The sequence below is a fragment of the Dama dama genome, chromosome 11 (assembly GCF_033118175.1).
Source record: "Dama dama isolate Ldn47 chromosome 11, ASM3311817v1, whole genome shotgun sequence".
Taxonomy (NCBI): domain Eukaryota; kingdom Metazoa; phylum Chordata; class Mammalia; order Artiodactyla; family Cervidae; genus Dama; species Dama dama.
Genome location: NC_083691.1, coordinates 60,813,781 through 60,837,801, shown reverse-complemented (window position 1 = coordinate 60,837,801; position 24,021 = coordinate 60,813,781). Strand labels below are relative to the sequence as shown.

At 35.9% G+C, this 24,021-nt stretch overlaps 2 protein-coding genes across 2 annotated transcripts in view; both read left to right on the top strand.

The window, feature by feature from the left end:
• The window catches only part of PEX13 (peroxisomal biogenesis factor 13), a 33,043-nt gene extending 23,475 nt beyond the window's left edge, over positions 1-9,568 (top strand). The window contains exons 3-4 of the mRNA XM_061155382.1: positions 4,299-4,424; positions 6,834-9,568. Of these exons, the coding sequence (XP_061011365.1) occupies positions 4,299-4,424; positions 6,834-7,132 (425 nt within the window). The 3' untranslated portion in view covers positions 7,133-9,568. The remainder of the gene's footprint in view (positions 1-4,298; positions 4,425-6,833) is intronic.
• Positions 9,353-24,021, top strand: part of SANBR (SANT and BTB domain regulator of CSR) — a 77,303-nt gene continuing 62,634 nt past the window's right edge. Inside the window, exon 1 of the mRNA XM_061155374.1 lies at positions 9,353-9,448. The gene's annotated coding sequence lies outside the window, so the exon portion shown is untranslated. The remainder of the gene's footprint in view (positions 9,449-24,021) is intronic.

The following is a 24,021-nucleotide window of genomic DNA, read 5'->3' as shown; positions in this document are numbered from 1 at the left end:
GGGGTAAAGAGTGTAAGGAGTATGACAGTTGGGGAGAAACATAAGACTTATTGAGCCTTTTTATATGCAAGACACTGTGCTAAGTATTTTGTGTATTTTACTCATTTAATGCTTACAACATCATGCACAGCATTGCCTTTTCTCTTTAAACAATAAAGTTTGCTATTCTTAAAAAATAATAATAATTCTTACAACAATCCTAAGAGGAATTATCTTCATTTTACAAGTGATAAAACTGAAGTTCAAAGAAGTCACTTCCTCAGGGTCACATCTTTAATAAGCCAGAACCAAAAACAAAATGAGGCATCTTTGACTGTTAAGCTCCTACTCTGTCAACTGGTACAGAATATTATCTCAGTTTAGAATTGAAGCTGACATTTTTTGATTATTCGAATCTAGAAAGTAGTAGTATCTAAGTTAGATTTTGGAAAGACAAGTAATGTTCCATCAGTTGTGTAGAAAAAACACAAGACTGAAGCAGATGGAATAGCTTGAACAAAAGTATATAGGCAGGAACTATAAGAGTTGTTCATCAACTGTCCTGTAATATTGGATAAAGGATACTGTGAAGTAAGGCTGAGAAGTTATATTGGAACCTAGTAACGGAAGATCTTAATTTCCATGGAGAGGAGTCAAAAGATGAAGCCTCCTCTAAGAGAGTAGGAGAGGATACGATCCAAGACAGGTGGAAGGGAGAGGTGATTTTTTAATCTGAGGCCAGAGAGGGAGCATGTGTTCATTAGTAAAGTTTTATTAGAACACAGCCACATTCATTCATGTGCATTTTATTATGGCTGCTTATGTACTGAAAGACCAGAGTGGAGTAGTTTATGACAGAGACCCTGTCTTTGTTGGCACTCGTGTTGCCTTGCACTTGTTCTACACACTGCATATCTCAGTATTATAACTTGACAATGTATTGAGTGCAGCATGTGTTGTTATACTGCAGTACATATTTTTTATTATGAGTGCAGACATGCCTCATGAGAAAAGAACAGTGAAGTATACTTTGAATGTCACACTTTGAAGGCGCACTATTGTCTGGATTATTCTAGTATTGAATTAGGTGGCAAAGCGTTGCATTTGTTATGCAGTGACAACATAGCTATGTTAAAGTGATACAATATACATCACCATTCCCAGGCTATTCCCAACTGAAAGTCAACAGTCAGAAAAATTAGAAAATTGAAAATGAAATATTCCATCAGAGCAGAATTCCCTCACCTGAAAACAGGGTGGGGGAGAAGGAGCAAACAAAGAAAAAAATAAGCCTGCAACCAAAGTAAGATTCTGAGAGACTTCTTTGTCAGATCAGCAAGGAAATCTGTTTACTATTGGTTATTGCAATAGCCAAGGAAATATGTTCAGAAGAAGTAAACTTGTTTGAGACTATTAACATTTCAGGGAGAACAGTTTCTGAAAGAGTGTTTAAAACAACAGCAATAGTCATTTTAAAACTAGGCAAATGGATTTACTTGGCTTGAATGGATTTACTTGGCTCATGAGGACCCAGTAGATGTTGATACTGTTCAGTAGTTTATTGGAAGAGTCCTGTTGAATTTGAAGTGATTGAAGATGTTGCCTCTGTGAACAGACTGCTGGGAACAACTACAGATGAGTATTTTCAAAGCAGTTGGAAAACACGCTAATCCAGCCCAACTTGAAGTTACATCTACAGAGATGTGTTATAACTAATGGTAAAAATTTGTGTGTAACAGAAGACTGGGCAGGACAAAATTTACAGAATTTTGAAAATATAGTTTTTAAAGCCTATAGTTATGCATAATATTCTTTATCAGCAGGTACATTGCATAAAATATTTGAATTTATCATATGTTATTGAACTAGTAATGTCAAAGATGAACTTCAGTCACTCGTGGACATAACTGTTGTCAGTTCTGTGAATTTTTATCAGGAGAAGAAGCTGAAGATCCTGACTTGCCCTACCATACAGCAGTGAGATGACTGAGCAGTCAGTGGTTAAGTTTTATTACTGTTTTGGGAGGATCAAGGCCAAGATTGAAATTTTTCTGAAAAACAAGAATCACCATGAGCCACTGTTAGAAAACACTAAGTGGCTTTGGAAATCAGTCTTTGCTGCAGACTTGGTAATCTTAATGAGTTCAACCTAAAACTGTAAGGCAAAATAGCATTGGAGTAAAGGAGGAACCACAGATCAAATTGCCAATATCCGCTGGATCATCGAAAAAGCAAGAGAGTTCCAGAAAAACATCTATTTCTGCTTTATTGACTATGCCAAAGCCTTCGACTGTGTGGATCACAATAAACTGTGGAAAATTCTGAAAGAGATGGGAATACCAGACCACCTGACCCACCTCTTGAGAAACCTGTATGCAGGTCAGGAAGCAACAGTTAGAACTGGACATGGAACAACAGACTGGTTCCAAATAGGAAAAGGAGTACGTCAAGACTGTGTATTGTCACTCTGCTTATTTAACTTATATGCAGAGTACATCATGAGAAACGCTGGGATGGAAGAAGCACAAGCTGGAATCAAGATTGCTGGGAGAAATATCAATAACCTCAGATATGCAGATGACACCACCCTTACGGGCGGAAAGTGAAGAGGAACTAAAAAGCCTCTTGATGAAAGTGAAAGAGGAGAGTGAAAAAGTTGGCTTAAAGCTTAACATTCAGAAAACTAAGATCATGGCATCTGGTCTCATCACCTCGTGGGAAATAGATGGGGAGACAGTGGAAACAGTGTCAGACTTTATTTTGGGGGGCTCCAAAATCACTGCAGATGGTGACTGCAGCCATGAAATTAAAAGATGCTTACTCCTTAGAAGGAAAGTTATGACCAACCTAGATAGCATATTAAAAAGCAGAGACATTACCTTGCCAACAAAGGTCCGTCTGGTCAAGGCTATGGTTTTTCCAGTGGTAATGTATGGACGTGAGAGTTGGACTGTGAAGAAAGCTGAGCACCGAAAAATTGATGCTTTTGAACTGTGGTGTTGGAGAAGACTCTTGAGAGTCCCTTGGACTGCAAGGAGATCCAACCAGTCCATCCTGAAGGAGATCAGTCCTGGGTGTTCATTGGAAGGACTGATGCTGACTCCAGTACTTTGGCCACCTCACGCAAAGAGTTGACTCACTGGAAAAGACCCTGATCCTGGGAGGGATTGGGGGCAGGAGAAGAAGGGGATGACAGAGGATGAGATGGCTGGATGGCATCACTGACTTGATGGGCATGAATTTGAGTAAACTCCGGGAGTTGGTGATGGACAGGGAGGCCTGGTGTGCTGCATTTCATGGAGTCGCAAGGAGTCAGACACGACTGAGCTACTGAACTGAACTGAAAGTTACTTTGACAACAACTAATATTGTTTGAATCACAAGTAATGTCACACTGCTTTTATAGCTCATAGGTTGTCAAAAGCTAGTGAAACAAGATTTCCATTCCCACATAAATTTGCAGCAGTTATACTTTTCTAGGTCATTCTACAATTCAGAAGTGTTTTTGGACCTCCATGCAAGTGTGGAGGAAATGTCCATATTTCAGAACCCATTTAACTGCCATTGAAGAGCTTCCATTTAATCTTCATTTGAAAGTGATTAGTTTCTAATGAAATGACATGTTCAAAGGTTAATATCAAGAGAATTTAACAATTCTATGCTATTCACCCTCTTAGGATGAATATGCTCAGTAAAATCACATGTTCAGTGGGTTGGTATTAGAATTTGGCAATACATGTCTTTGCGAAAAAACATTTTCCAAATGAGATACCTTAAATCTCATTACAATTTAGTGTCAACGGATGTATATTTGCAGTTGATAACAGATGATAGAAAATATTCTTTGAACCCCAAATTAAGTGAAATATTATCCTACCCCAAAAAGATTCCATTCTTTACAATAGACCTATATTACAAAAAAAAAACTCAATTGTTACTATATTTTAAATTTTTCATAAAATTTATGGAAAAATTTTTTCTGTCATTATATAAGAAACTACACGACACATTCAGTTTTGCCTCATGGCCTGCAAAGCTTAAAATATTTCCTGTCAAAATTATTTTACTCTATAAAAAAAAACTGCCGACCCCTGGCTCAAAATAAGGAAGCTGGAATTTGGAGCTTAAAGAAAAGGAAAAAGTTTATAAAAGCTATTATAATAAACATGTTGTTGATCTTACATAGTGTTAATTATGGAAATTACTTTGCGGGATAGCTTTTCTTTTGGCAAATAAGTTTATATAGTTTGCAAAACATTGCCACTGGAATATCTTTTTTTTTTTAAGTTCTATTAACCTAATCTTAATTTGGTTTATAGACAATACCAACTGGGCAAGTGGTGAGGACGACCATGTAGTTGCTAGAGCAGAATATGATTTTGTTGCTGTATCTGAAGAAGAAATTTCTTTCCGTGCTGGTGATATGCTGAACTTAGCTCTCAAAGGTAAGAAAACATGAATAAATGGGAATTATCTGTGCACTTTTAGAATTTGTAAATGTATTGAAAACTGCATTAAAGGATAGTGGGGGACAAAAAGGATCTCGGTCACTGTTAGTTAAGTCAGAGGTAGTTACTAGAATTTCTTTTTGTCCGTGTAAACCTTTCAAACCTGGGGGAGTGGGAGAGAAATGTTCCAGCAAAGTTGTTCCAATATTTCACTGAGATAAGGGAAGATTTTGTTTATATGATCTCTTCTAAACTTAAAACATTTGAAATCCAAGTTAATTACCAACCCAAAAACATGAGGTGAGCACTAAATGTAATGAGTCTAATAAGCCAAAGTAATTGCCTGGCATCATCTAAAACATCCCTGTTAGTCTTTTGTTCCTGAGACTAGTATTACTTTTTTACTTGAATCATGTTTACCGTAGAGACTTCAACATGAATATTTAGGAATTACTGTCATGAAGTATTAAAGAACCTCAGCAAGAAATTTATAGACATTCAGGTTAATTTTCAGACCATGTTGCTAATAGTTTTTAATGGCTCCAAACAAAATGGCCTTTTCCTCCACTTTTCCCCAGTAACGACGATCAGAATTTTTGTAGATTTACCAAAAAAAAAAAAAAGATTTTTTTGTTTGTGTGTATTTATAGGGATTCAGTTTTGCTATGAAAAGTCACATTTTGTTGGTAAAGATACTAGTAACAATAATAAGAATGGTCACTTATAGACTGCTTCGTAGGTACTAGGGAAAATTCCCTGGCTGTCCAGTGGTTAGGACTCAGTACTTTCAACTGCCTAGAGCCTAGGTCCAACACCTGGTTGAGGAACTAAGATTCTGCTAACTGCAGAACGGTCAAAAAAAGAAAAAAATATAATGTGCTAGACACTGTACATATTTCATTTAAACCTTATAATAATGCTGGGATATAAGTACTGTTATTATTCTGTTCCTGGCTTACATATGAGAAAACTGAAACTCAGAATGAGTGAGTTGTCCAGTGTTACCTAAGATGTAATAGAGATGGGACTATGAACCTAGGTTTATCTGACTTCAGAACCTGTATTTTAATCACTTTGGCTGCTTTCCATGTGCTTTATTAATGGAAACTGCCATTTTATTGGTGTTAGTCACTCTTTACACAAGGGAGAAATATCTTCAGTGTTCAATCCTTAGTTTAATTGGGTAACTAGTTGAAAATCTTGGATCAAATTAGCTAAATCTCTGTCTCATCTCTTCACACACAAAACCTAGGCTTCTGAGAAAAAAATTTTAAATAATGTAAAGAAAAATTATGTAAGAAAAATAATGTAAGAAAAATTCTGGCTGTTAGGTATTATATTCATGTTTTTCGTCCAGTCAAAATAGTGATTTACTTAGATTTCAAAAGAATTCTTTCTTTTTAAGATTTATTGTTATAGGGAAGTACAGATAATTAGTTTTAATAAATTAAATAAAAAGTAAAGAAGATCAAATGTGGATTCTTTTCATTTAAATTATAATATTCCAGAAAAATTTTATATCTCAGATTATTCTTCAACTAATAGTGCCTTTTAACACTTTGACTTTGCTTCTTTACTTTCTTCATTGCTAACATGTTAGGGCATTTAGAACAAAATCAGTCACAGACATGGTTAATTTAACTTTTTTTCCTTTTTATTATAGAGAAACATGAAAATGTCATATTGTGCCGGAATTACAGTTTTGAACTAAAACTTAACAATTAAACAGCTTTTTAAAGATGTAAATAAAAATAGCACAACACTGTAAAGCAACTATACTTCAATAAATTTTTTTTTATATAGGTGGGATTATTTAAATAATTTTTTCTACGTTAAGCTTAGAGTATTAACTTTTTGTTACATGGCTGTAGGTAACTGAGGTCTTCAATTTTTGCCCACCTTGGATTAAAATTAACATTCATTGTCCTTCAGGATTGTGAATCGCAATCACATAGAATGGATTTTTTTTAATTTCAGCCAAAAATATATAAAGACAGCTGGCTTACATAAATGAACCTATCTATTTTCTGTACTCATTCTAACTTATCAAGAAGTAGTGAGATACTCATTCCTTAAATTTCAATTTAAAATATGAAAGACATTGATGTTAATTTTCAGCTTTTGAGAGAACTGAATTTTTTTTTTCTCTATGAATGCACCAACTGACATAAACTTTATGTTTTTCAAGGCTGAAAAAAATGTTCATAAATACAAAATTAAAAATGTTATAAGAAGGGATCCTAGAATTGAGCCTACTCATCTTGATTTTAAATATTCATGTGCACTATTTATTTATGAGTATACTATAATATGTAAGTATAACAAAGATTTTAACATTTTACTATCAATATTCTGTTGGACCCTCAAAGTGTATTATAATTACAAGGCTGTCTTTTCTTCCATCAGAGCAACAACCCAGAGTGCGTGGTTGGCTTCTGGCCAGTCTTGATGGTCAAACAACAGGACTTATACCTGCTAATTATGTCAAAATTCTTGGTAAAAGAAGAGGTAGAAAAACAGTGGAATCCAGTAAAATTTCCAAGCAGCAACAGTCTTTTACCAATACAACACTAATTAAAGGAGCCACAGCTGCTGATTCTTTGGATGAACAGGAAGCTGCCTTTGAATCTGTTTTTGTTGAAACTAATAAGGTTCCAGTTGCATCTGATTCCACTGGGAAAAATGGAGATAAACAAGATCTTTGATAACTTTCATATTTGCCTGAAGTTGAACTATAGAGTACTTCTTAAAAATTTCTTCTTACAAAGAAATTAATCTACAATCCAATGAAAACATTTGTTAATGACTATTTAAGGTGTTTTGCTGCTAGAAATTATTAAAGTTGTACACTAGTATGTTGGTCTAGTGACCTGGTTACGTTTTATGAGTTATTGGACCATGAGGATATTTGTTTAGCTTAGGTTATAAGATTATGGAGACTATCATTTTCATCTTATTTGGAACCCTGTGTTTCTCTTGAAAGAGTAAAATTGATGAACTGTAGAATACACACTTTGCTACAGTAGGGATCACTAATACATTTTAAAATTCTAGTTTAATTGACTTGGAATCCTCAGAAATTGAGTGACAGTGTATGAGAACAGGCTAATTTTTCTACAACTTTAATTAAACTGAATAGTAAAAATTTTCTGATGTGTATTACATCCAGTATTGGGTTTGCTTTAGGCAGTAGTAAAATATTTTCACCCAACAATTAATGCTATTATGTTTTATTGTATTTTTGAAAATTTTATCTTAGAAAGGTTGCTAAAAGCATTGTAAAGGAAATGGTTCTGGGGTGATAGTTAGCCCGAATAGTTTTCCTTGCTAGTAAAAAGGCTATAATTTATCTTTCTTACAGATTGCTTCCTTTTCTTCAGAGGGTCATATGACTTTTTATATGTATGACTAGTTTTCATCCTGGGTGAATCAGAACTCTTAATCTGTAAGATTTACTTTGTTTTTCTCCAGCCTAGACTCAAGTTCTTTAAGTTTGCAACTCAATTCTAGCAGTAATGATTTTAAATCTTTTCAAAGATTCTCTGCTTCTACCTATTAAAATTATTTTTTTAATTCCATATTCAGACTGTTCTGTAAACATTGAGAGTGTATTACATTGGGTACATATTTCTTTTAGGTTCAGTTTTTACTACTGAGACTATAAATAAAATGCTGAATTGCCATTTAGAGTATGATAATATTATTTGACTTGTTTAGGAATGATTTTAGGTACAGTTAAATTTCAGTACACTGAATATTTCCCCACAAAATTGGAAAATTCATATACTTGCTATTATCATACTACAAAAACAATATCAGTTATACAGAGTATGGAAATACATTACAGATATTGTTGAAAACTTAAAATTATTTGATGAATACTTTGATCTTTTTCTTCTTATAGAGTTTATGTTCAACAACTAAGTAATTCTGAAATAGTTCAAACTAAAACATTAGGAACCAAGTATATGTATAATCAACATAGAATTTTACTAAAGACTTCTTGGGAACCTCTCTTTTGTGATAATACAGTAAGTAATGTATCATTTAAAATACAATGTTGACCCCATGCAGAAAAAAGTAACAAAATAGTAAAATTGTTATCTAGACATATTTTTCTAACACCTAGTTCTTCAAATCTTCAAGTTACTTATATACTATTTTCCATTTGTATTCAACATTTAGAGGTTCTGCTTTGCTTTGTTAATTAGAAAGTCATTTATGGAAATTTTGTTCTTGAAACAAATTTTTTATAAAACAAATTATTAAATTTGATGTTGAGACATCTAAATTGAATGCAAGTAGAGGTGAAATTTTGAGTTGGTGCTATTTAGATTAGAAAAGGGGTCTTTATGATTGCTATTAAAGATGTATAGGGAGAAGAGTATAGCACAAAATAAATGACAAAAACAATTTGACTTTTCTTATGGTATTTTTGTTTTGGTTTTTTTTTTTTTGTTAAGAATGCTAAATTGCAGCATGCATTTTATGTATATTATTTGTGTCTAAAAATTCTTTTTCTAATAAGAATCTAGAAAAGAAATTTAGGAATAAGCAGAAAAATTTTATAACCTTTCTTATCATGACAGTTTTAGGTTTCAATATTGTTATTTTTAGAAATTTATTTAAGGACTGCTGCTTTGTAGAAATTACAAACTGAAAAAAACATTTTAAATACAGTAATCACAAGTTACAAAAATAAAACAGGTTTCATTTAAATTTTTTTCTGATTGTAATTTATCAGTATAGAAAGGAAAAAGGTAAGCTTTATAAATTTTCATGTGTTAACATTTTATTTAGGTATTTGATTTAGTCTATCAGTGTGTCATATATTTACTTGAATACTGATGTCCTTTATCTGTGCTTTCTTTAATAGATAAAAGAACAAATATTAAATGCTGTTAACATTTTATTTTTAATAGATTGTGAAGTTATTTTATTGGACAAATAAAAATATATTAAACTTGATTGACATTTTTTGAAGACAAACTGTTAACGGTTTTTACAGGATTGCAATTAATGTAAGTCTGTTTTTCTTCACATCATTGTATATATTGGCTACTGCAGATCCATGTGTCTTTTCTATTTACTTGTGATTAAAGAAAATATTGAATTTACACTTATGTAAAAATTACCTTGAAGATGAGTCAACTCATTATTGACTGGGGAATTTTTGAAGGAACTAACGCCCATGGCTAGCAGTTTTTATTTCGGCCACCCAAAAGTTAATTCTGTTATTTCACTACCACTCTTTGGGTTATTACGCTCAGTAGTTATACCTGACACACCTGTAAGTCTCCAGCCCAGTGAGTGTCATTTTCACTTTCCGTATCAGAATCCATCACTAAGGTTTTTTCGTCTTTTATTTTTTGTTGTTGTTTTTTTTTCATCTGAAGCAGAACTGTATTCTGAAGAACTATCATCTTCTGAGACACTATATGTCCCTTACACAATCAGAGAAAGTACCTGCGTAAAATTCACTGAAAAATGCTTCTTCCTCAAAATTTCATGATGCATCATTTTTGAAAATTTTATTAAATAAACTTGCATTTAAAATATACACAAGGTTGGAACAAAAACCCAACAGGGCAAAATGGGAATGATAATGACAATCATAAGTTGTATAATGAGCCCTTGGTCAATTTTAAGCTCTAACAACTTTGCACAGTGATGCTGAGCTGATTATATCACTCTCTAAAAAATGTATTGATACATCTCCAGTCAATAATGTTTTAAAATAAGACCTCAGATCTAGGTTTTGGGAGACCTAGATTCTAGTCTGGACAACTACTTACTGTGAGATATACTTATTGTAAGATTATTTTTCAGTTTCCTCATTGATAACATTGGCGATAGCTGCTATAATCTACCTCACATAAGAGTGCTTTTTTTAAAACTATAAATCAAAAGAGATTATGGCAGCTATATATTTTGTAATTTCTTCCATGCTTATTTAAACTTCCCACATCCTGTTAAAATGGCACAAGGTATTTATATCAATCTCAATTTCATATTCACACATAATTAAAAATTGAAATTAGTTCACTAGTACTTATAACTTTGCCCAAAATGTAATTTTAAATTATTTTGCTGAATACCTGAACAGCCTAGAAAAATATTTATTCAACACAAAGTGGAATATTTATTCAACACAAAGAAATTTTGTTTTTTAAGCATTGCCTTGAAGTGTCCTTTGATATTATATGTTGTTTTTATGTAGGTTATCTCATTTGGGAGAAGGAACTGTTTCTTTTAGGTTAAGACAGCTAAGTCTTGAATCTTCTGGGGTACTTACTATATTATGCCCTATGAATAGAGAAGTAATGTTTTAAGTATTCTAACCTAACGGTGTTTCTGTCCTCATATAAATTGTCTTGTTTTTTAAGAATTTCATGTGCTCAGAATTGACTCAGTTATTGATTATACTCTTTATTAATGACACCAGTATCATTGGTCTAGAAAATCTGTAGTTTTGTTCTGCTTCATTTTACCCTAATAGTTTTCTTCATCTGCTGCCTGCAATTCCATATTCTCCACTCTCTTCTGTATTTAATGTTTATCCTTCCAAGCCATCTTCTAAATTTTTCACATATTTCTTTAAAAAACTGTATGATAACATTTCTTTTTTTTTTTTTTTTTTTAACATTTCTTTTGTATAGCTTTTCAATTTTATATAAGTGATATGGTATAAAACTCATTTCTAACTTTCATAAACATTAGGATTTTAGGAACTATTCATCTTACTGTGTATAACATGCTTCTGACACACATTATTCTGTTATAGTCACATACTATAGCTTATCTTTTCCTCTAGTCATAGATACTCAGGTTGTTTCCAGCTGTTCACACTTCTACAAACTTGTACATTTCTTCTTATGACTCTACCTGTAATTTCTTTGGTATATATGTCCTAGAGTAGAATGGCTGGTGTTTTGAGTATATACATATTTAATTTCAGTTAGTAATGATGGATTGTTCTCATGAATAGTTGTACAGTTTGCACTTACACCAGCAAGACACGAGAATATCATTTCCTCTACATCTTCAGCAGCATTTGATATTTTCTGATTTCTTATAATCTGCTGTGTATGAAATTGTATATTGTCTTAATCTGCATTATCTGATTACTAATAAGCCCACACATACACTTTTTTTTTAATGACTGCACTGGGTCTTCATTGCTGTGTGCAGACTTTCTCTGGTTGTGGCAATTGGGGGCTACTCTCTAGTTGTGATGCACTGGCTTCTCATTGTGCTGGTTTCTCATGTTGTGAAGCATGGGGTCTAGGCAAGCAAGCTTCAGTAGTTGTGGCATGTGGACTCGGTAGTTGTGGCTCACAGGCTCTAGAGCACAGGCTCAGTAGTTGTGGTGCGTGGGCCCAGCTGTACCATGGCATGTGGGATCTTCCTGGACCAGGGATCAAACATGTGTCTCCTGTGTTGACAAGTGGATTCTTTACCACTAAGCCATGAGGGAAGCCCTGAGCATATACTTTTTAGTCATTCTGGTTTTCTATTCTATGGATTGCCTATACTTATAGAGAGTGGATGGCTTGTACTTATAATATGCCCATTTTTCTATTGATTTTTCTCTTTCTTGTTGATTATAGTGCAAGAGATTCTTTATATATTCTAGGTAATGTTTCCTTGTTAGTTGCAGATGTTAGAAATAACTTGGGCTTATCATTTATTAATTCTTGTCTTTGGTGTCATTGACGGAATAGAAATTTTGCTTCCAGTTGTTATATTCTTTAGATCTTGTTCTATCAGTGTTATAGTTTTATATTTACATTTAATTTAACTGGGGTTTAGTTTTGGTTATAATCAGTGTCAGTCAGTCCATTGTCCATTCAGTCAGTCCATTCAGTCACTCAGTTGTTGCCAACTCTTTGTGAGCCCATGGACTGCAGCATGCCAGGGTTGTCCATCACCAACTCCCAGAGCTTGCTCAAAACTCATGTCCATCAAGTCGGTGATGCCAGCCAATCATCACATCCTCTGTCATCCCCATCTCCTCTTGCCTTCAATCTTTCCCAGCATCAGGGTCTTTTTCAATGAGTTGGCTCCTTACATCAGGTGGCCAAAGTACTGGAGCTTCAGCATCAGTCCTTCCAATGAATATTCAGGACTGATTTCCTTCAGGATTGATTAGTTTGATCTCCTTGCAGTCCAAGGGACTTTCAAGAGTCTTCTCCAACACCACAGTTCAAAAGCATCAATTCTTTGGCGCTCAGCTTTCTTTACGGTCCAACTCTCGCATCCGTACTTGACTGCTTGAAAAACCACAGCTTTTACTAGATGGACTTTTGTTGGCAAAGTAATGTCTCTGCTTTTTAATATGCTGTCTAGGTTGGTCATGACTTTCCTTCCAAGGAGCAAGCGTCTTTTAATTTCATGGCTGCAGTCACCATCTGCAGTGATTTTGGAGCCGAAAAAATTAAAGTGTCACTATTTTCATTGTTTCCTCATCTATTTGCCATGAAGTTATGGGGCCGGATGCCATGATCTTAAGTTTTCTCAATGTTGAGTTTTAAGCCAGCTCTCCGCTTTCCTCTTTCACTTTCATCAAGAGGCTCTTTAGTTCTTTGCTTTCTGCCATAAGGGTGGTGTCATCTGTGTATCTGAGGGTATTGATATTTCTCCCAGCAATCTTGATTCCAACTTGTGCTTCATCCAGCCCAGCATTTTGCATGATGTACTCTATTTAAATTAAATAAGCAGGGTGACAATATACAGCCTTGACGTACTCGTTTCCCAACTTTGAACCAGTGTGTTGTTCCATGTCCGGTTCTAACTGTTGCTTCTTGACCTGCATAGAGATTTCTCAGGAGGCAGGTAAGGTGGTCTGGTATTCCCATTTCTCAGAGTTTTCCACAGTTTGTTGTGATCCACATACTCAAAGGCTTTGGCATAGTCAGTAAAGCAGAAGTAGATGTTCTTCTGGAACTCTCGCTTTTTTGTTGATCCAGCAGATGTTGGCAATTTGATCTCTGCTTCCCCTGCCTTTTCTAAATCCAGCTTGAACATCTGGGAGTTCACGGTTCATGTACTGTTGAAGCCTGACTTGGAGAATTTTGAGCATTATTTTGCTAGCATGTGAGATGAGTGCAGTTGTGTCGTAGTTTGAGCATTCTTTGGCATTGCCTTTCTTTGGGGTTGGAATGAAAACTGACCTTTTCCAGTCCTGTGGCCACTGCTGAGTTTTCCAAATTTGCTGGCATATTGAGTGCAGGACTTTCACAGCATCATCTTAGAGGATTTGAAATGGCTCAACTGGAATACCATCACCTCCACTAGCTTTGTTCATAGTGATGCTTCCTAAGGCCCGTTTGACTTCTCATTCTAGGATGTCTGGCTGTAGGTGAGTGATCAGACCATCGTGGTTATCTGGGTTATGAAGGTCTTTTTTGTATAGTTCTTCTGTGTATTCTTGCCACCTCTTCTTATTATCTTCTGCTTCTGTTAAGTTCATACCACTTCAGTCCTTTATTGTGTTCATCTTTGCATGAAGTTTTCCCTTGGTGTTTCTAATTTTCTTGAAGAGATCTCTATTCTTTCCCTTTCTATTGTTTTCCTCTATTTCTTTGCATTGATCACTGAGGAAGACTTTCTTATCGCTCCTTGCTATTCTTTGGAACTCTGCATTCAGATAGTTATACCTTTCCTTTTCTCCTTTGCCTTTTAATTCTCTTCTTTTCTCAGCGATTTGTAAGGCCTCCTCAGACAACCATGTTGCCTTTTTGCATTTCTTTCTCTCGGGATGGTCTTGATCACTGCCTCCTGTATGGTGTCATGAACCTCTGTCCATAGTTCTTCAGGCACTTTGTCTATCAGATCTAATCCCTTGAATCTATTTGTCACTTCCATTGTATAATCATAAGGGATTTGATTTAGGTCATACCTGAATGGTCTAGTGGTTTTCCCTACTTTCTTCAATTTAAGTATGAATTTTGCAATAAGGAGTTCATGATTTGAGACACAGTCAGCTCATGGTCTTGTTTTTGCTCACTGTATAGAGCTTCTCCATCTTCAGCTGCGAAGAATATAATCAAGGAATGTAATATAATATATCTCAGGAGCGGATGTCAGCCTGGCTTATCGTTCCAGGATCCAAAACTATTGGATATAGTATGAGATATGAATTCAACTTATTCTCCAGCTAATCACTAAAAGGGTTATTAACAAAACCACTTTCTCTCTCTAGAGGAAAATTATCTTGGATTTACTTTATTAGCACTGTTTCCTTGAAATTGTGGGTTAAGATACATAAGGAATGCCAGCTGTTTATCCAGCAGCATACATTTGGTTGTAAAAAGCACAGGCTTTGAAATTTCTCTGAGTAAGATACATCTGATAACCAAGCTTGTTCCTCCTCCGGGAGATGAGGAACCCACCCTCAGGAATTTTTATACCATAGTGGTTCCTGTGGCATGTGAGGCTCGCCTAAGGTAATGCCAGGTTTATTGTACTATGCCCTTTCCAGCAAGCTAAGTGACCTTAGTACCAAATTATATCCTTTTGAGTCTTGTGAGTATGAATATCTGCTGGGCATGCAGAGTAGAATTGTAAGTTTTTCTGATACCATCTGTTAAATCCATTTTTCACCCGTTTCACTGCATACCAATTTGTCATAAACGTGAAACTTGGGGCTCTCTGTTCTGTTTTTGATGTCAGTTCCTTTCCCAGTGTAACATTGTCTTAATATAACTTTGTAATATGTCTAAATAGCTGAATCTTTTTGTTCTACTTTGATAGAATTAACTTTTGTCAATTTTTATTTTTATAGTATCCTTTTAGTCAAGTTCCCCAAAACAAGCTGCTAAAATTTTTATTGAAATTTGATTGAATTTGCAGATTACTTTATTTTTTTTTTGAGTTTTTTTTTTCCATTTATTTTTATTAGTTGGAGGCTAATTAGTTTACAATATTGTAGTGGTTTTTGCCATACATTGACATGAATGAGCCATGGATTTACATGTATTCCCCATCCCGATCCCCCCTCCCACCTCCCTCCCCACCCCATCCCTCTGGGTCTTCCCAGTGCACCAGCCCTGAGCACTTATCTCATGCATCCAACCTGGGCTGGTGATCTGTTTCACCCTAGATAATATACATGTTTCTATGCTGTTCTCTCAAAACATCCCACCCTCGCCTTCTCCCACAGAGTCCAAAAGTCTGTTCTGTACATCTGTGTCTCTTTTTCTGTTTTGCGTATAGGGTTATCGTTACCATCTTTCTAAATTCCATATATATGCGTTAGTATACTGTAATGGTCTTTATCTTTCTGGCTTACTTCACTCTGTATAATGGGCTCCAGTTTCATCCATCTCATTAGAACTGATTCAAATGAATTCTTTTTAACGGCTGAGTAATATTCCATGGTGTATATGTACCACAGCTTCCTTATCCACTCGTCTGCTGATGGGCATCTAGGTTGCTTCCATGTCCTGGCTATTATAAACAGTGCTACAATGAACATTGGGGTGCACGTGTCTCTTTCAGATCTGGTTTCCTCGGTGTGTATGCCCAGAAGTGGGATTGCTGGGTCATATGGCAGTTCTATTTCCAGTTTTTTAAGAAACCTCCACACTGTTCTCCATAGCGGCTGTACTAGTTTGCATTCCCACCAACAGTGTAAGATGGTTCCCTTTTCTCCACACCCTCTCCAGCATTTATTGCTTGTAGACTTTTGGATAGCAGCCATCCTGACTGGCGTGTAATGGTACCTCATTGTGGTTTTGATTTGCATTTCTCTGATAATGAGTGATGTTGAGCATTTTTTCATGTGTTTGTTAGCCATCTGTATGTCTTCTTTGGAGAAGTATCTGTTTAGATCTTTGGCCCATTTTTTGATTGGGTCTTTTATTTTTCTGGAATTGAGCTGCAGGAGTTGCTTGTATATTTTTGAGATTAATTCTTTGTCTGCTTCTTCTTTTGCTATTATTTTCTCCCAGTCTGAGGGCTGTCTTTTCACCTTGCTTACAGTTTCCTTTGTTGTGCAAAAGCTTTTAAGTTTCATTAGGTCCCATTTGTTTATTTTTGCTTTTATTTCCAATATTCTGGGAGGTGGGTCATAGAGGATCTTGCTGTGATTTATGTCGGAGAGTGTTTTGCCTATGTTCTCCTCTAGGAGTTTTATAGTTTCTGGTCTTACATTTAGATCTTTAATCCATTTTGAGTTTATTTTTGTGTATGGTGTTAGAAAGTGTTTTAGTTTCATTCTTTTACAAGTGGTTGACCAGTTTTCCCAGCACCACTTGTTAAAGAGGTTGACTTTTTTCCATTGTATATCCTTGCCTCCTTTGTCGAAGATAAGGTGTCCATAGGTTCGTGGATTTATCTCTGGGCTTTCTATTCTGTTCCATTGATCTATTTTTCTGTCTTTGTGCCAGTACCATACTGTCTTGATGACTGTGGCTTTGTAGTAGAGCCTGAAGTCAGGCAGGTTGAGTCCTCCAGTTCCATTCTTCTTTCTCAAGATTACTTTGGCTATTCGTGCAGATTACTTTAGAATTAAAGTATGTTAATCTTGTATTTGTAGCTTTGATGAATGCTTTTTAGTTCTAAAGTTATTGATTCTCTTTGGTTGTCTGTGAAATGCAAATAATGAATTTTATTTCTTCCTGAAAGGCCTTTTACTTTTCTTTCATTTTGACTGTTTTGGCCAGGTTGCCAGTCTATATTTGACAGAGCTGTGGTAACAGGCATTTTTATCAAATTTCTACTTCAGACTCTAAACTTGCTCTATTAAATGCTATGTCTGCTGTGAGTTTTATTCTAGTTAGTCTTTTTCAAAGGAAGTTCCTGTTTACTGATAATTTATATATGCCTTTGTTCAGGTTTTTTTTTTTTAATTTTTCACCTTTAGTAACAGTAACATAGAGAATAACATTGATTGTCTGATATTGAGCTATTCTTGCATTCCTACTTGATGTTATTTTTTAATGAAATGATTTCTCAAAAATACAAATATAAATGAGTATGATGGTTTAGTTGCTAAGTTGTGTCCGACTCTTGCAACTCCATGGCCTGGGAACCCACCAGGCTCCTCTGTCCATGGGATTCTCCAGGCAAGAATACTAGAGTGGGTTGCCATTTCCTTCTCCAGGGGATCTTCCCAACCCAGGAATCAAACCCGGTCTCCTGCATTGCAAGGAGATTCTTTACCAACTGAGCTACAAGGGAAGCCCATAAATGAGTATAGAAGATGACTAAAAGTGGGGTATTATACAGAAATGTAACTGTGTGTTCAGAAAGCAGAATTGCCACTATTTGATGACGTGTCCTGGAAGAAGATAAGCTGAAAACGAACTCTGAGTCATGGTCTGGCTTTATTTTCTCTGATATTTTACAAAAGCCTTTTCTGGAGAAAGTCATTGAGTTTATACTGGGAAACCTAGGGTTATCCACATTTTATGTACTGGGTTGGTGGGAAAGATTGTTTGATTTTTCCATACAATAGTACAGAAAAACCTGAACCAACTTCCTGGCCAACCCAATATTTTGAAAGATGTGCCAGCACCTAGAACTAGATACCTGCCTGTAACACAGTCAGTGGGATTGGGCTGCTTAGGCTTTTCCATTTTTAAGCTTCTGGTGGCTATTCTTCAGCGCTCAGGAGTAGGTCAAAGCAGAACATCTGTGTGTTCTTAAAAGATCCAGGGACCAAAAGGGAAGAGCTAGACCATCAGCAAGCCAAGTACAGCTAGTAACTTAGGTCAGGCTCATCCAGGCATTGTCAGATTTTTTTTTTTTTTCTTAAAAGATACAAAGTTTTATTAAAGAACCTGGAATCAATGGTATCATTCCATAAATTAGCAGAAAAATATGGAACGCAGATTTTTTAAAAAATACGGTACCATATAAGAAAGTTGAAGAATATAAAAATATAAGAAGGTTGAAGTCTCAAGTCATTCTGCACAAATCTGAACTGGCTACTCTATTTGCCTGATACAATTGCCCTGGATTTTGTTTTTATTTTCCTGAAGAGTCCTATGATCTTTCTATTTCTATACCCTACTCTTATGTCTTTCTTGGTTTACTCTCTTTGACGTAAAGCACATTTAGCAACTTCCTCAGAAAGGCTCTATGGGAGATGAAGTATGGGTCCTTGAATGTCTGAAAATTGTCTTTAATTCTGCTCTTGGTTTAAATAATAGTATGATATAAAATTCCAAGCTGGCTGTTGTTTTCCGTTAAAAACTTGAAGGGATTTCTCTGTTGTCTCCAGCTTCCATTGTGATCACTGAGAAGGCTTGAAGCTGTTCTGATTCTTGTTCCTTTATATGTGCCCTGTTTTGTTCTTGTTTGTTTTCCTCTCTAGAAGCTTGTAGGATCTATCTGAGGATATTAATAATTGTAGGTTACTTTGTTTTCAGGTTTCTATTTTCCTACGTAGTCTTTTCCCCCCGTATTACTGTGTGTGTATTTATGTTTTATCTCTATCACAATAAAGATTTTCTCTCAGGTTTCTGCTGAACTTTGGTTGTCTGCTTATGTTTAAGAATAAGAGGCTGAACAGCTGATTGAAGGCTTTGAGCAAACAGGCAGGGCATGTTGTCAGTGAACTTTGTGATAAAGCCAGTTCACGGGGCATGACATAGGATTCGCTAATATTTCCCTGATTTAAGCATTCTATCCAGTCTCAGGCAGAGTGACCCACCAAACTTAGAGAATGGTCAGGGAAACAGACCAGAAAGCTCTTCAACTTTAGGTAGGTAGGCAGCTCCAATGAGAGAGTGGAAAACTGTGCATGTATGGTTTCTCCTTCCAAACTCACCATTCAGCTAAATCAGTCCTCACCTAAGAAGCTGCTGGTAAGAGAGAGGGAAGGAGAAAGGCACCAGTGTTGTTACAGGGAAATACTGCTATGTGAAAACAGAGAGTAGGGAATTATGGTAAATTGAACAGTGAATAGATCAGATTTTCTTCTGAAGGTTTGGAAGCTATACATTCTATTTTTATTCTCATTGTGGTTACATCTAACCCATATTTATGATTACCTTTCTCTACCAGTATTTAAAGTTATCAACATTGGAGTCTTATAGTAACACAGAAGTATTGACACATTGTCATTCTCCCTCCTTCCCCCAGACACTTTACCTGTTGTCTCTCTGCTCCTCTTCTTCATCCATGTTGATAGCACTTAGAGTGTTTATCCCAGTTAATTTTTCATTTTGAATATTTGCTAATTGAGCAAATAACTTGTCTGAGGTTACTCTTTATTTCCTGTATACATTTTATCTATTCATTTATGTGTTTAATCATCAAACTAGTATAATCACCTGGTTTTAAAAACACATATAAGGAAATAAGAGCAGTTCCTTGCCTCACTCCAAAGTCCAGATCCCAGAATCAATTGTGTTTAACTCCATGCTATTGTTTTTACCTTCTTACTTGTAAGTAATGTGCTCACCTTGCTATTTGGACTTACCAGTGTAAGAGGTTATCTATTACCCTCTCCTTCCCACCCTGCATGGAGGATTTAACTACCTTATACTACTATCCCATACTTCCTCTCACCCCTCTTCCTAATATTATTTTAATTTTTAGTCAGTTCTGTTCAGTTGCTCAGTCATATCCGACTCTTTGCGACCCTATGGAATGTAGCACGCTAGACTTCCCTGTCCATCACCAGCTCCTGGAGCTTGCTCAAACTCATGTCCATCAAGTCGGTGATGCCATCCAACCATCACATTCTCTCTTGTCCCCTTCTCCTCTTGCCTTCAATCTTTCCCAGCATCAGGTTCTTTTCCAGGGAGTCAGTTATTCTCATCAGGTGACCAAAGTATTGAAGCTTCAGCTTCAGTGTCAGTCCTTCCAATGAATATTCAGGACTGGTTTACTTTAGGATTGACTGGTTTGATCTCCTTTTGATCTCCTTGTGGTCTAATTTTTAGTCAAGTCACTGAAAATGTTTGCATTATTGTGACCGTGTAAATATTGTTTCTTTCTTCCCTGTTGTTCATTTCACATATAACTTTCTGGTTTTCCCAGTATTGCCATTGCCTTGCTTTTTTATTTGCCTCATTTCTGTGTACTGTACCTGGCTACAAGTTGTGGTGCCTAATGCTTTCATGCTGGGCCTTTCAAGAGTTCTGCAGTGTAAACGGCTGTCAGAATCCCAGTCTTTGGTATAATCACCTCTGCTAAGTCAGTTACCTCATATTCATTTGCTTTTTTACTCCTTCTAAAAGTTTCATTGTTGTCTTCTCTTTTATGCTTTGACTTGATTTAATACCTCTCATTCTTTTATTGTCATTTTGGGGGAGATTTTGAAGGGAGACGAGAATAAGGTAAATAATTAATCTCTTGTATTTAACTAGAAAACAAACTAGTTTTCTCTAATCATCTTTTATGTACCCTTGACAGACTTATCCATAGTGCTGCCCACCCCACCGACCTCCCCCTGTTCTGTGTTGAACTCAATTCATTAAGAGGTTTTTCCCACCACCACCACCCCCATCAAAGAAACTCTTGTTGCAGTCACTAGTGACCATTACACTGCTTTCCAGTGACCAGTTCTGTGTCTTTGTTCTACCTGACTTGCAGGGGCACAGATGATTATTTCCTCCTGCTTGAAAATCCTTTTTTTTTACCCCCTTGCCTTCCAGGACACCATATTCTTCTGCTTTCCCTGCAATATCACTAATCTCTTCTTTTTCAGTCTTCATTGCTGATGTCTCTTCATATCCCCTACCTCTAAATATTGAATGGCCTCAGGGTCTAGATCTTGGACCACTACTCTAAACTTACTCACTTCCCTAATGAGCTTAACCAGTCTACTGACTTATGATACCATATGTTTTGATTCTAGAGTTTGTATCTCTTCTTTTATCTGAACTCCAAAATCATATATCTACCTGCCACTTCACTATCTCCACTTGGTATTTTCTAGGCATCTTAGGTTTAGCATGCTTAAAAATCCTGATTTTTCTTTCAAAACCTATTTCTCTTCCATTCTGTGTCCGTAAATGACAACTCCATCTTTCTTTTTGTTTAGGCCAAAAATTTTGGAATCCTATGTTTCTCTTTTTCATTAATACCCCATATTTATCAGGAAATCCCACTCGTATTAACTTTAAAATAGATTTTGCATTCAGGTACTCCATCCTCCACTGCCTGCTGTCTGGTCTAAGCCGCATCATTGCTTGCCTAGATTATTGCCTTTTGGCTCTGCTCCTGCCTTTACCTCACCAGACCTATAGTCTGTTGTCAAGAGTGGAACAGAGTGATCCTTTTTTTAAAAAAAATCTTAATCATTACACTTCTCTGCTGAAAACCCTTCAGTGGCTTTATATTCGACTCAGTAAAAACTCAAAACTTCTTATATTGGTTCACATGGTGTTGTGCTATCTGACCCTCTAGTCTTTGCCTTCTGCTTCCCTCCCAAGAGTCACATTGGCCACACTTGTAGTTATTTGAATACTTCAGGCATGTTTCCCATAGGAGCTTTGAACATTGTTTTTCTTGTGTCTGGAGCACTTTTCTCTTGGATATCCTCATGGCCCTCTGCACCTTTCTGGTTATTGCCCAGAAGTCGTCTTCTCAGTGAGCCCATCCTTGTCACCTATTTTAACCTGCAACCCTTTGTTCCCCTCTGCATTCCCTTATCCTCCTGCTTTTTTTTTTTTTTTTTCTTTGCAGCAGATATGTATCCTTCTGCATCCCCATACTTGAAAACAGTACCTGGAAAATTTAGGCACTCAATTATATTGAAAGAGTGAGTGGATAAATTGTAGTAGTAATTGCCTGTTCCTAATACTCTCATTAATGGCAAAAAGTTTCACTCTAAAAAGAGCATAAATAACTGTTATGAAATTAACAGTAATGTTAATAGTAAACAAAATCAGTTCAAGATAAATTAATGGCTTAAATTCATAACTACTAGCAATCCCTAGATATTTATAGTTCATCAGTGTTTTGTTCTTTACACTACTAATAGACAGTAATAAAGATTTAAATACATAGAAACATCAAACTATATGCTCTTTATTATTTAAATTTTGTGTAGTTTAAATTTGGTTGATTTTTAAACACCAATAATACATTCATAACCTAGCATACTTAAGGAAATCTTAGTTTAAAGCCAGCTTTATTAAGCTTCAGCTGGAAACTACACCACTGAGAAAAGACTCCAAATCATTTAGATAACATATGCTTTTTAGATGGCATAATTAGAATTGATACTGTAATTGCCCCCAGCAACTTCATTTTATTTATTGTACAACATACATTTGATTTTAGGATCTGTGGATCTTTGGATGCATCTTCAATCAATTCTGGAAATTTTACAACAATTATCTTCTGTCCTCTGTAGAATTCATATTAGACATATGTTTAGTCCTCATCCTACCCTTCATGTCTTTGTCTTTCATATTTTTCACCTCTTTGTCTTTGTGCTGCAATCTGGTTAATTTTTCATGTATGTAGTAGTTGCATGTTCAAGTATGCTCTGTTAGTGTTAACAAGAACTCCAGATCCGGCAGTCCTTCGAAGTTAAAATGCTTGTTGTTTGTGCTGACTCTCACACATAGTATCTGGCCTCTTCACATTTATGGTAACCTTTATGAATTCATTCCTTGTTAATCTGTAAATTCCGCAGGCCAAATCTGGTCAAGGCTTAATTGTAAAGAATTCACTTCTGCTTCTGCTGGTATAGAGGCATCATTGTTTGGGGGCCATTTCAGCCCTTTCTTGAAGGTCTTGAGTGAGAGTAGTTCACTTCCCCTCACCCTCACTCTACTTCTGAGCCCAAAGCTCAGAATCCTCACAGCTAAGTTTCTCTGGGCAGGGGCACTCATACCCCTCGCTTCTGCCTGGAGTTTCCCGCCCATTTTGATTGATTTTGCCTCTCCCCCTACTTCATGTAAGATCAGTACTGCTTTCATGTGCATATCCGAGCCAGAATCTTTCTTGTTAAACAAGAAAACCTCATGTGTAGTCCACCACAGTGCCAAAAGTAGAAGCCCCCTACAATTTCCAGACTCTTGTAGACAGTTATTTCAAATGTTACGTTGTGAAATATCAGATATATCTATGTTTTTGTTTTCTTTGAGACTTTTTCATAAAACTAATATTTTACTTTATAAAAACTTACATTGAAGTTAACTGGGAAACTCAATATCTCCAGTGGAACACGAGAGACCAGAATGAAGAAAAAATATTAATACTGGAAAGTAAACAAAGCATAATTTCTGTTGTAAACTTAATAAACCAGCAAGCATGTATATTTCATCTTATTTTTCTCATGTGCTGCAGATCATCACAGGTCCTTAAATTAAGATAAACATTCAGGGGCATTCCTGGTGGCTCAGTGGTAAAGAATCTGCCTGCCAATATAGGAGACCGGTTTGATCCCTGATCCAGGAAGATCTCACATGCTGCAGAGCAACTAAGCTCAATAGTGTGCTACAACTATTGAACCTGTGCTCTAGAGCCGAGAAGACACAACTACTGAGCCTGCCTGCCACAACTACTGAAGCCGGTGTTCCCTATAGCCCGTGGTCCCCCACATGAGAAGGCAATGCAATAAGAAGCAATGCACTGCAACTAGAGAGTAGCCCCTGAACACTTCAACTAGAGAAAAGCCTGA